Below are 13641 nucleotides of genomic sequence, written 5' to 3' on the forward strand. Positions count from 1 at the left end.
TTTGTGGTGTATTGAACTGATAAAATTGCTAATAAACCAATGATGATGATGATGATCCACACGACATCCAAATCCGACAAAATTTAACAAATCCTGTTTTTTCAAAACCTAATCCTAATCCATGCTCAGCTCATCTCTTGTTACCTACCTAGCTAGTAGCTACCACTGAGCTATATAAACACTACAGATAACCCAACGGGCGTCAAACCTAAATTGTTGTGGTGGTTGTAACCATGCTCTGTTCAATTACTTTGTAAAATACAAATAAAGATAATAAAAAACAAGGGGCGCAGACTAGATGACCTCAGGGCGGTATCGCAACTCCGTCGTCAAAGCATCTCGATGGAGCAGGCGAAAAATAATATCATCTCTCTGTCAAGAGGAAGCAGCTGTTCAATTACTTTGTAAAGGATTATGAATCATTTGAAGAAACTCGAAATAGTTTGTAACGAAGTGAGCTTTGTTTTTTTACTTCCACTACTTTACAACGGTAGGAGTGTCCACTGTGCAGCTCTAGTAAGGTAGCGACCAGCATGCAGGGTTGTAACCAAGTGACAAAGCTCCGAGTCACAAGTCAATCTCACTTTCATAGTTTTAACTCGAGTCAAGTTGAGACATTTTCAAACCACCATGGAGTCAAGACCGAGACCAAGTCATCGAGCGGACCGCGATTCCGAGTCATGGCACAAGTTGTACGCCTCGTTAATGTGGACTCAGCGTTCTAAGTTCCAGGTCATCATATATGGGGTCAAAGTCAGTACAAGTTGTATAATTAGTTCGTAATTCCGGCAACATAATTCTAACCTAATTTTGTGAATTGCTCCCAATCTTCAATTTAAATTCTAAACTAAGCTCTGGCTTTCCTGAAAATGCTACAGGAGAGTTGTATAGTGAGAAACGAGCTAAGTTTATTGTACAGACATTTGCCATTATCGTGCTTACGATAATGAGGCCTGATTTGATATGAGCCGAACTTCATTCAATTTCCAAGTTTTCGCAAATTCGGCGATTCTAATTCTCATCGAGTGTAGAAAAGATTAAAATTATCTATTTGACTAAGTCTGATCCCAAGCAACAAAAGAGTTTGCCGGTAAATGCACGGGAAGAATTTATTATTTAAATTCGAGAGGATACTTGAAAAGCAAATTTATGAAACTGGGTTCCTTACAGAGAAATTAAGGACAATAATACAAGCTGCGAAAACACCAACAAAGACAGAGTCGAACGGAACAAGCGAGAGACGATAGAATACCAGGCACGTTTTTTCATAGACAGTCGCATGCACGATGCACAAGGAAGGGCAGTCCGTGAATCTTTTCAAGTGGCTTTTCGCATTACCACAGTATATGGCGATCGACACCGTCCGTATAGCACACGACGATTACATGATGCAAGTAATTCTGTAGCACAGGGTTATCAACGGATTGAAGGTACATAGAAAATTTTTGAGGAGAGTCGATTTTTATCCAGCTTCTGTCGTAACTAAGATCATCATATGGCAAGTTTATGCGATGAGTAGGGCTAAGAACAATGACTCGAGTACTAAAATCGGGATCCAGTCGTGAGCAGCTCACAGCATTGTCACAAAGTTCAATGAAATAGGTCAGAAAACACAAAGTTATCTTTCATGTTGTGTAGAACCAGCATTATATTCTTTGCTTCGGCATAAAAGGTGCATATTTGAACTTTACCCGTTATTCCTACTATTGTGTTGTGAGGTATACTCAAATACTCAAATCGAAACCTCGTACTTGACTTAGAATCGAATCTCAAACTCGTGCCCTCAATTTTAAGAAGCCGTAGCGACGAGAGGCACTGGTTAAAGTTCAAATAGTCACGAGTTCACCCACACAGCAAATAAAAAATTTTCAACGGAATTTTTTCCACACGATAAATCAATCAAGTCTAGCCCAAGCAATTATCAGTCACTGATAATATCAAGTTATTAAAATATATTTCGACCATTGGGGCTTGAGGAATGTCGGTAATGTTTGTGACGTCACAACATGCTGGTAAGTAGTCAGAGAGCCATAATCTGCGATTGCCAGATTGTTAATATTGACCTATTTCTTATAGCTTACCCGTGTCAAGATCAGTTTTTATAGTTTATTTCATGTGCAAGCATAGCAAGGACTGTGAACCTGTTCTAATAAATACTGTCAAGTTTTGGAAAGAAATGATAAGCTAGATGCCACATCTTATGAATATAGGGTTGTCGGTGAAGGTGCTAATTTTCGATTCAACCAATTTTATCAAACCCTTTATCGGTCCGGCTCCACACTCGAGGCTAATAATAATGGACTCCGCCTTAACACCCTAGTTTATCGGCAATTATTGTTCGGTTAGCTACAGAATACTCGCCGATAACTGCGTAGCGCTACACGGACGGGCGCGCAATGTCCTCGCGTATCAGCCGGCTATTTACACACCAAGAAAAAACAAAGAGTTGGGGCTCGCGTAGGGTTGTCGGCTTTTAAAACAGAATAAAACATCGTAGATCTTCTTTATTTCTCCGGTATACTCTACATAACAATTCGCCGCTAGTGACTGGACACAAACTTCCACTCGGACTTTGGCATATGATCTTCAAACCGCAGATTATGAGCCACGACCGCGCGGGCGGCCAGACACTTCAGGCTTTCGTGTTTCGCGAAATTCACCTCCCGCCGCATGTACCCGGGCAGAATTTCGGACGGGATGCATCCGGCACAGTTACGATAGTCCACGTGGCCGTGCTTCTCGACCAGGGCCGTGATAACGCCAAGGATGCGGGCCGACATCTTTGAACACTCTTGGCCTTGGGCACACTTGTCGGAAACGCTTTTTGCGGCCGAGCACGCGATGTGGATCGGGTTGTTTCCGTCGTTGTCCCTGGCGTTTGGGTCGAAACCGCATCGGAGTAGTGTCCGGACCACGTCGGCTGACGGAAAAGTGGTGACCGGATACCGGCCCAGCGGGCACGCGTCGGAACCTGACGCCAAATGGAGCAGAGTCCTTTTATTATGATCCACGACCTCACGCATTGAGTAAAGCAAACGGGCCTTCTCTCTCAATTCAGACTCGGATTCGTCGTCCGGCCCGACGTCTTCGACCATGTTTGACAGCGCCAGAAGGTGGAGGGCGATGCCCATGGCGCGGAACATACGCTGGCCACTGGCTTCGCACACGCCGCAGCACTGCTGTGTCGTGCCCTGCGCGTCTTCGTGGTGCGCGCTTTGGTGAGGTGACGAGCCGCCGGAATTTCTGAAAGAGAAACGTGTCACTATAGCGCAGAGGTTCTTAAACCGGAGTCCACAGACCCCTTAGGAGTACGCAGACTAGTTTTAGGCAGGCTTTAACCAAGTCACAAGGCCACGAGTTACAAGTCAATTTCACTTTTATAGTTTTGACACGAGTCAAGTCCAAATCAAAGTCAGGGAACAACGGGCCGAGTCAGAGTCATAGTGTTGAGACTCGAGCCAGAGACCAAATCATTGAGAGTTCACTGTCCATTATTGGGTTCAGCTCGTTTCTGCGAAAACTTTCGGGTGATGTCGAAGGCCTCGCATTCAGAATATACTCATCTTCTCACTCTCAACATGTTTATTCAAACTGATAGAATAGGGTTTATAATTTTGTTCCTTAAGTATCAATCATGAATCAAGTGGATCAAGTCATATAGAATATGGGTGGGCAAACTGTGGCTCGCGAGCTGCATGCGGCTCTTTAATGATTGCAAAGCACATGCATTTTGCTAGAGAGGTTTAACCTGATCATAAATTGATGCATTTTATCGCATATTAACAACATGTGTATTGTTTTCGTGTTGTATTTTTCCATATGGTTTACGCAACTAACGAAAGACTTGAAAAATTTAGGAGGTAGCAATACAGGGTTAGAAATTTGCAATTAAACTATCGAATTGAGATTGAATAAACATTTCACCCGCAACAATGGATGCCTGGTCTCCAATCAATGATAGATCATTATGTTCAACAATGAACTTGATAATAATTTACGCCAGCGCAGGTCACAATCATTTCTGGGCTAGCAATGGTGAATACGGCGGTTCCATTTATGTTGTGTTGTAAAAGGTAGTGATAACTGCGGAGTTTGACCTATAAAGTGTTGTCGAGATTACCGCACTGCTATCTAACTCAAGTCTCATCAGCACTTGAAGGAACTTCGTTGCATTGCTGAGACGTCATATCAGTTTGATTTCAAACACCTTGCAGCCAATGTTCCCTCTAAGCTGCGCACGTGCGCAAATGCGCAATGCTAACACGGTCTCTGCGCAGAGAAAATCCAAGTTGCGCACAAAAAATCCGAAGTGATGACCTTTTTTTTAGTCGTTACGCACTGTTTTCCAAGGGTCTGCGCAGTGAATTGGTGAGTGTGCGCAGACCCGTCACAAATTAGAGGGAACATTGCTTGCAGCCCAGTTAGAGACACATCGTATGACCACACAACATAATAATAAACTTCATTTGATAGCCCACATTTCATTGCGACGTCAAAAATTCTTATTTTTGAATTTTTGTGTTGTGGATCTTTTAAAGCTAAGAATTTGGATATACGGCTCATGCACGAAGCAGGTCTGCCAACCTCTGAGAATGTCCCGAGTCATATGACTTGGTTGAGTCATGCACAATGAGTCGATCACAAGTTGAGTCAATACGCAAATTGATTTGAGTCGAGTCAACGAAAATTTTCGCGGAGTAGAGTCATTACAACCATGGCAGCAATGCTGAGTACTTTGACCCACTCTGATCGCGGGTCGTTTGAGATATCGTGCGAGTGAACTTGGCTGGCGGTGAACAGTACCAAACAATGAGTTAAACGTCTGGCTTCTAGGAATAATAGAGGAAACAGAAGTGGTGCATAAAACGGAAGTGTGCCATTGCTTGTGAAGTTGAATGAGAGCATGAATGCGTGTATGATGTTATGCATAGTGTACTATGGTACTAATGCTTGAAATCCATGCCCCAGTTTTTCACTTGTATACTTTCACCATCTTAATGAAAAAGAGGGTTCTATTCTGGTAAAACCGTTAGTCGCGAACAACGAAATTGGCAAATACTATGATATACCGGTTGGATACAGTTATTAACCACTAAAACAGTGGCTCTAACGGCGATATAGGTTGGCTTATTTCAATGCTCCCTTTGTTTTATTCGCAGCTGTTAGCCTGGCGTATGTGTTGTGAGGAATACAAGAGATATTAACCGTAAAGTGGACGTTGGAATTTGGTTCATTAGGCTATTATCATGAAATCATGATACCAGTTTCTCTGAAGGCCGGAAATTTTGATTCAGAAATCAGTAACTATTGTATTCTTCATGTAAGCTGGATATAACAGTTTTGAACTGGCGTTTTCACTTCTTTTAATAACGAAGTCTCGGTAATTTTTTGCATTAAACTTGAAATCCATTGTGCGATTTTTGCCTTCTTGGAATTGGGTGTTAACGTCGCCAGCTTTGTTTTTAATGGCCAGCAGAGTTAAACCACAGTACCACTGTCGGATGGCTTCGCGGACCGGATGCGAGTACTGCAACTTTGAAGAATAGTCAAGTTGACACATTATTGTTATTTTGTCTATCAGTACTAGTACTTGAAAAATGTGGCCGAAAACTGTTAAGAGTGAACAAAATTAGTATGTTATGAATATAAGACTAGGGTGGTTCAAAAATAACCTTTTTTCCTGAATCTTGCAGGTTACTTGATTAAATCGTTAGGTTGCCTTAAAAAACGACGCACACCAAATTTGAATTCATTCCAACCAATATTCGCGGATTTCGTAGAGTTTGAAAATTTTGAATTTGCCTAAAAAGGCAAAAAAAAAATTTTTTTCAAATTTTTCTGCCAACCCCATGAAATTGTTGCGCTGTCTTCGAAAACGATGCAAACAAATTTGACTCAATTCGAAGCCGTAGAAGTGGAGTTATTTCAGTTTTTCTTTGATAATTCTGGGATTATCCTTGATTGGTGGATCATCTCAGAATTATCATCAAAAAACTTGAATAACTCCGCTTCTGCAGCTTGGAATTGAGTCAAATTTGTTTTCCATCGTTTTTTAAAACAGCGCAACAATTTCATAAGGTTGGAAGGAAAATTTGAAAAAAATTTTTATTTGCATTTTTAGGCAAATTCAAAATTTTCAAACTCTACGAAATCCGCGAATATTGGTTGGAATGAATTCAAATTTGGTGTGCGTCGTTTTTTAAGGCAGCCTAACGATTTAATCAAGTAACCTGCAAGATTCAGGAAAAAAGGTTATTTTTGAACCACCCTAATATAAGACCTTGATAGCTTCCACACCCTGTTTAACAAGTGGACGTTAAACAGGGTGTGGAAGCTATCAAGGTCTTATGTTTATATATACCGTCCGCTATTGGCACAACAACGTATTATATTATGAATGCGAGACATTCAATGTTTCCCAAGCAGAGTTGTAAAAAGTGGGTTGAGCATGGCTCGACCTCGGACTCGAGTCACTACATTATGACTCGGACTCGACCATTCCGCTTCATGACTTGGACTTGACTCGGTGATGAAGTGAAAACAACCCAACTAGACTTGAGTCAATACTATCAAATGTGATTGACTTGTGGCTCAGAACCCCGCCATTACACATGTTCAAATGTGTGGCAAGTTACTGTCTGAAAGCATATGTAGACTAAATAATACCTTGATCGCGAGTTGTCGTTTTGAAATCTGTCGTGGCTCGATTCGACCGAGTTCGACGTCGGTTTGTCTTGATCTTTTCCAGGAATACTGCTGCGTATTGTGTTGTCTGAAAAGCAGAATGAATCAAAGCTCTAAGCCAGTGGTTATTAACCCACTCTAATCGACCGGCCTACTGACCAAAATTTTACTGCATCCACAAAAAAGATGATAAAATGTCATCCATATGGTTTAAATCGACGCCCAATATATTGCCGTAAACCTGAAGTAGCCGCCTAGCGGTCTGAGATACTCTTACGGCTCAGACGCCAGAGATAATAGCGGTGTGCGAGAAAATGTTCTCGATTTCTTGAAAATAAAATACAATTTTGTTCTTCTATATCTCCTGACGTCATACTTAGGCCCTCTCTTGGTATATGACCACCTGATTGCGTTTCGCATGAATCTCTATGTTCCAACGAGACACTACACGCTACTATAGCGCTTCATAGCCCAGCGCTACGATCTTGGAAAGGTAGACAGACATGTGATAAGCACGAATCACACGGCCGCCGCCGATAGGTAATCGATTACGTAATCGCGTAATCTCGCGGAAGGCAATTCACTTCCAATTCTACATAACATAGTAACTATTTTATATATCTCCATGCTAATGAAGTGGTATCAACCCCAGTGGCTTGTTATATGTAACTTGCAACTACATAACGGATTCGTAAGTATACACATATTGGCTTATTTGACACTGCCCAGTGCCCATATATGCTCGAGAAGTCATTTCATGTGATACATTATTGCTTTATTTCACATCAGAGTTGGATCAATTACATTATTTCAGTTCAATTACAATTACAATTACAATTACTTTCATGCATGTTTCAATTACATTACAATTACAATTACTCCTTGCATGCTTCAATTACATTACAATTACAATTGCTGCTGTTGAACATGTAATTGAATAATGATAAATTCAACCGTGCTCCTTGACAACCGTAGCGTCGTAATTAACAACAATTCAAGTATTCATGTTTCATTCATGATACGCAAATACCCGGTAATTAATAAAAGAAAAACGTTTTCGAACTATCCCAGTATGCAGTATGTCGTTGAAAAAAGTATTATAATCATGCACGGGTTGGATTTGCGTATATAGTATATAATTAAAGAAATAATATTATTTTTATCGAGGGATGAGGGGTGAAACAAAACCGTGCTTTGTCAGATAAGACGTTATATAATATCCAGTGGTCTGGTTAGTTAGACAGACGAAGTAACGATGCAGCATCGTGATCTGAAATCGTATTGTAGATTGCCAACCCACGGATAGATGCGCAAGATGTGAGTAACGGATGAATGCACCGACAAACGCACTGCAGAGCCGGCTAAAAGCAGCAAACTTTATAATCCTAGAGCTGGCGATTCAGGCGTCCAAATTTGATGCATCTGGTCTTTATCGTAAGCTATTGATGCACTAATTCCGAAAATACAAATTAAAATCTCGTCAGGGCAATGTAACTGCTCCAAAATAGCCGTTTAAGGCCGACTGTTCTGAAAAGTGAGAGCGCCGCAGCAGCATGACCACAACAATGACCAATTACTCCCAGCGATTGTTCAGAACAATGCCGATTCCCAGACTTTCACGACTATTTTGCGATGGTACCATTGCCTGGAAATATACTTTTATTGCGGAATCAGTGCGACACTAGCTTTCGATTAGGACCATACATATCAAATTTCGGCGCTTGGATCGTTAGCTATGGGACTATCAATTCTGCTGCCTTTAGCCGGCTCAGCAGTTCGCTTCTCGGCGTATTCAATCGCGAGTCACGTGTTGCAAATCCATCCGTTGGTTAGTAATCTAATAATTGTATACAATGGCAGCCGAGGCCAGCATAGCGGTAAAAAAATTATTATATGTTGTGCTTGTCAGGTCTCAATAGCAATTTAATGTAATTGAAATTGTAATTGAGCTAAATTTTTGTCAAATTACAATTACAATTACACAAAATAAAAATGCTTCAATTACAATTACATTACAATTACATTGAAATATGTAATTAAATACATTCAATTACATTACAAATTACAATTGATCCAACTCTGTTTCACATCAATTTGAACTGTATTCTACACGGCTAATGTTCCATGTATGATCAACAGTAGCCATAGAAGCCAACAGTAACTTCGTGTGATATCTAAACCGATATATAACTGCCTCTATATGATGTTGTTATTACAGGCTCTGGTACCGGAATAGCCTTACTCTCGCGCTTATTTGTGTAGTGTTAGGGCTGGTGTCGGCTTTGTTATACAATGTCTAAACCCCATGATAGGGATATTGATGAATATGTCAGGATAATGACCAACCATATGCACAATTTGCAATTGCCTCGAGCAATTGTACATCTGTTTGAAGCCGCAACGAGTCGGATGAACTTACGCAGCCATGATTTTCACGTAATAAGGTATTGCTTTCTTTCACGTCGATTTGAAACATCTCTACGTGCTAATCTTCGATATAAGGACTTTCATTGAATAGTATGACAACAACAAGTCATAGAAGATAACTGTAATTGGTTATATGACGTCAAGAACGGAAGATACAATGGTTTATATTCCAGGCGTTCATTCACACGAACATAATTATAATTACAAATTCAATTTTGAGGGAAACGTTTTTGCGTGTTCAATCTGCATTTCAAGAAGGATATACATTGATAGAATAGGTTGTTCATGGTCTTATGTATGCGTATTCATAATAACTATCCATATAATTCGATTGTTACAGTTTAGAAAGTAATGCAGGTCGAGCTATCTTAGAATAAATAACGACTCCTCCGTGTTAAACAATCGCGGTCCAGTATACTGGTCCGCCGGTCGCAAAGGGTTAACAGGGAGCCCCATTCGTTCACTGGCGGTGGGTGACTTGAGACCATGGCGGCCAAGACAGAAATTTCATTGCAACTTCGAAGAATAGTAAAGTTACCACATTATTGGTATTTCGTCTACCGGTCCTGCTACTTGAAAAATAGGACTAGAAACTGTTAAAACTGAGGAAAATTACTACTATGAATGCGAGCCATTCTATATCACTCGAGCAGAGTTGAAAAAAGTGGGTTGAACCGGATCAAACTGAAAACTGAACAGAGAACACAATGACTTGGACTCGAGTCAAAACACTATGACTCGGTGGTGAATTGAAAATGACTTAACTCGACTCGAGTCCAAACTATAAAAGTGCGATTGACTTGTGACTCGGAATCTTGTGACCTGGTTACAATCCTCATTAATATTCATTATCATATTTCCGTTTCGTATGAAAATCTTGTTCCAGTGACTTTGTTCTTTTCATACTGTTGTAGTGTACAATTAATTTCGCAAAGTATAGTTCTCCGACTTCCCGCTATCATGTTGTGACGTCATGAAAATTGCAGATATATTTTTACCTCTGATGGCCGATGTACTCGATATTATCGGCAAACCGATAATGATCGGTCAGGCCCTAGTTAAGAATACTCACTATTCTAAGCTCAAAGTCACCACGCATACCTTTTGATTTTGTTGAAACTTTGAGCGTCGTCGAGGCGCCTTGCTTAATTTCATTAAAGGCGCGTTTCAACACTTCCAGAATTTGCGAGTGCGTTGCTTTCGGAACCTGGATCCGCATGTGCACCTGGTCCTGTTGGAAAAAGAGATTTTTGATACAGAAGTGATAAATACAGGAGTGGCGGAAACAGACTGGAGCATGGGATGCTGAGCCTTATCATACAGCAAAGTCCCTCTTAACGTGGCCTACCTCACCGGCAGAGTTGAATAACAAGAAAATTTCAACTTTTCCAAATAAGATTAGAATAACAGCTACAGTTTTTTGCGAATCAGAATTACTGTATTCACGATAACTTGGAAATTCAATAAGTTCAGCTCACATCATATCATATCATGGTCCATCACTTCATACTGGTGACGTCATATTTTGTGATACGATTGTTGATATATCATGTGCAAATGTCTGCACAGCTAGCTTGGCTCGTTGCGCACTATACAGTTCTCTTGTAGCATTTTCAGGAAAACCAGACATTATATTAGAATTAGAGTAAAGAAACATTTTACAAACTAGACTAGAATTAGATCGCCAGTATTTCATATAATTACACAAGTAGAATTATCTAGTTTTCCGAGTCAGACCGTGAACCCCGTTGCATAACACACAAGCTTCGCAATAACGCAATTCGCACGCACTCACCTTTTGCATAAAACTGAAAAGTTCGGCAAACGACAACAAGCTACTTAAAGTCATCGGGGAGAGCGGATCCAAGTTGCCTTGCTGCATGTCAAGCGCGTACATCCATAGAGCGATACAACGATGAAAATCTCCTGCATCTGCAAACACGGCGCCCCGATATCTGAAACAGAAATAATGAACAAATGCCGTTCGACTACACACTACAAGCAGCTTACCGTATATAATACGAGGTGTCCGGATGCCTCGGACCTAGTATTCTCTCTCGTACTAACAGAGCTTGCATTCTCATACTGTGCGGGTCGCTTCGTAGTTCATCGAGTTCACCCTAAACATGAGACAATGCTGCATGAGCTTTTATTTACGGAGTGAGAAAAGAATAGAAAACTATGATGTGACATTTCTTATATTGATTTGGATAAATGGGATAAATGCCTAGGCAAAATCTGACTGATTCACCCCAAAGTCAAATATCCAAGTACCACCAATATGTAACACTATCCAGATTAAAATAAGTTAGTACATTTTTATACTTTGAAGATAGTCTTCATACTAACTTTGTAATTTAAGTGAGGGAGAGATACGATAATCGCTACTTTTAACTGTATCTGAGCAAAAATTGACGACGTTACATATAATCATACTTAAATACAAACGATGGCTACCTCTGAAGGTTTAATCACAATACACCGTACCTGCTTAAAGCACCCAATAACAACTAATCAGCTGTGATGCTACTTTAATCCTAGACATGATTTTCCATCATTAAAACACATTATAAACAACTACTAAGGTCGTCAATGGTTCTGCTCAAAACAATATTTATATGACTAAAAGATATGCTACACAACATGGCACAGGTATCGCTGATAAAATTTATTCCATAATCAATTCTCCCACACCGCGCGTGCACAACTGTACAGCAATCTACTGATGTCATTGTGTTATTGGAAAATGAATAGGTGTGATGTTATTATCGTAAGATCAGTTGTGTATTGAAACAAAACAGGTCATCAGCATGCTCCTTCACCAAGGCCTACACATCAAAACAATCTTCATCAGCAGTGAACTTGAAAAAGATAAACATATAGAGTGGTGACTAAAAATAATCATTCCTCGCACAAGGAAGAGCGCTGAATGACACCATACCATAAGGGAATTTCGTAAGCTGTCTCAAAGAGATGGGTGTGACTAAGTTTACTCATGTCGATACCAGCACAGGAATAACAAGGTAGCAGGCAAACAGATTGCTCTCGCGATACAAAAATGTATATCACACGTAAGTAGATACTTAATCCAAAAGGATAATTATTGTTTTTTGCCTGTGACGTGTTGGTTCATAGCTACATCTACATACTACTTATCTTTACAGACCAGTGGTGCAGCAAATGAAAAATTGAAAGTGGTTTGTAGACGCTGCTATTTGCAGAGGGAGAGAGAGAGAGAGAGAAATATATAGCTGGTCTTAGGTACACAAAATGTCCATACATGTGGACAACGTGGCACTGGCACACTAAAATTATTTGCAGAGAGAGAAAGATATATTCTATTTCCAGAATTGCAGACACGATGCCGATAACAGCAGTTGCCACGCCAAATTCCATGCTGTCCAGTATGAACTCAGGATCCTACATTCTCAGAACAGTTAATGTACTCGGAAAGGCAAATTTCGCAGAATCTTGTTTACGCTCAAAAGGCAATGCCTTTAGGCTGACACAGTCGTCAAGTTGAAGGTAATTTAATTCTTCGGATATCAAAACAAAAACAAGTTCACTCGGTTTATAAGAACAGCAGCTCAAGCAGAATTCTGCTGATTGTCGGTATGAATATTTGCATTACATTGTCATTGTCACCATCGGATTTAGCAAAAAATTTCACTCTCAAACGGCAGGCCCGTTGCATTCATGCATAGCACATCAATAGAGTCGCACCAGGTCAACGCATATATCCGTTAGAGGTAATCACTCATTTAATATTCTCTCAATTTGACGGCAATGAGCCGCTTTATGTTGATGAGAGCAGAAAATTCCGCTTTAATACCATGGGAACATTGCTCTCAAGCTATGCCGGTGACTGAAAGTACTAACTATTCCAAGAAGAATTCGAGCGCGACTTTGATCACCAACTGTATAACAAAAAAAACATAAATTGCAACTTTTCATGGACAAGCGGTTTTGGATCCATAAATAGATGGAATAGTAACAAATTAACAAAATCAATATGTACAAGATGATAAAATTATATATTCCACCACCATTCACATCTGTAGGTTCAGACAATATAAGTGCCAGTAACAAACTCTAGCCCAGTGCTCTTCAACCGGGGTGGTCGTACACCCTAGGGTGTACCAGAATTTTCAAAGGGTGTACCACTCGGATGGGGTGTACAGGGGTGTACCAGATCCACATTATGATGAACCGATGATACGATGACTATAGCTATCACAAAAATACGCCAGTTTATGCTTCAAAACAGAATGACCGGGTGTGTAATATCGTACAACGTGATGTCATAAGCAAATGTTTCTAATCATTCAACCTTTGGTAATGGACTTATTACTTCCTTTTCGAGTAGAGCAGGGTGGAGTTAGCATGTGTTCAGCTTGCGATATCTGTCTGATGATTTTCGAGGAGATCTCGGACATTTTGAATTTGTGCTTCCTGCGGCCAGCTCATGAATAGTGCAGAATACATAGCCTATTTACGCAGGCACGGGGTCGAGTTTGCGAACCACTGGTC

General features: G+C 40.4%; 1 protein-coding gene across 1 annotated transcript in view; it reads right to left on the minus strand.

The window, feature by feature from the left end:
- Positions 1 to 1091: 1091 nt before the first annotated feature.
- Positions 1092 to 13641, minus strand: part of LOC145447114 (protein fem-1 homolog C-like) — a 31276-nt gene continuing 18726 nt past the window's right edge. The window contains exons 8-12 of the mRNA XM_080325533.1: positions 11122 to 11231; positions 10907 to 11066; positions 10213 to 10342; positions 6667 to 6772; positions 1092 to 3243 (exon numbers count right to left, since the gene is read on the minus strand). Of these exons, the coding sequence (XP_080181659.1) occupies positions 2541 to 3243; positions 6667 to 6772; positions 10213 to 10342; positions 10907 to 11066; positions 11122 to 11231 (1209 nt within the window). The 3' untranslated portion in view covers positions 1092 to 2540. The remainder of the gene's footprint in view (positions 3244 to 6666; positions 6773 to 10212; positions 10343 to 10906; positions 11067 to 11121; positions 11232 to 13641) is intronic.

Source organism: Botryllus schlosseri, chromosome 9, assembly GCF_051294905.1.
Source record: "Botryllus schlosseri isolate E-star chromosome 9, Bs_hap1, whole genome shotgun sequence".
Taxonomy (NCBI): Eukaryota; Metazoa; Chordata; class Ascidiacea; order Stolidobranchia; family Styelidae; genus Botryllus; species Botryllus schlosseri.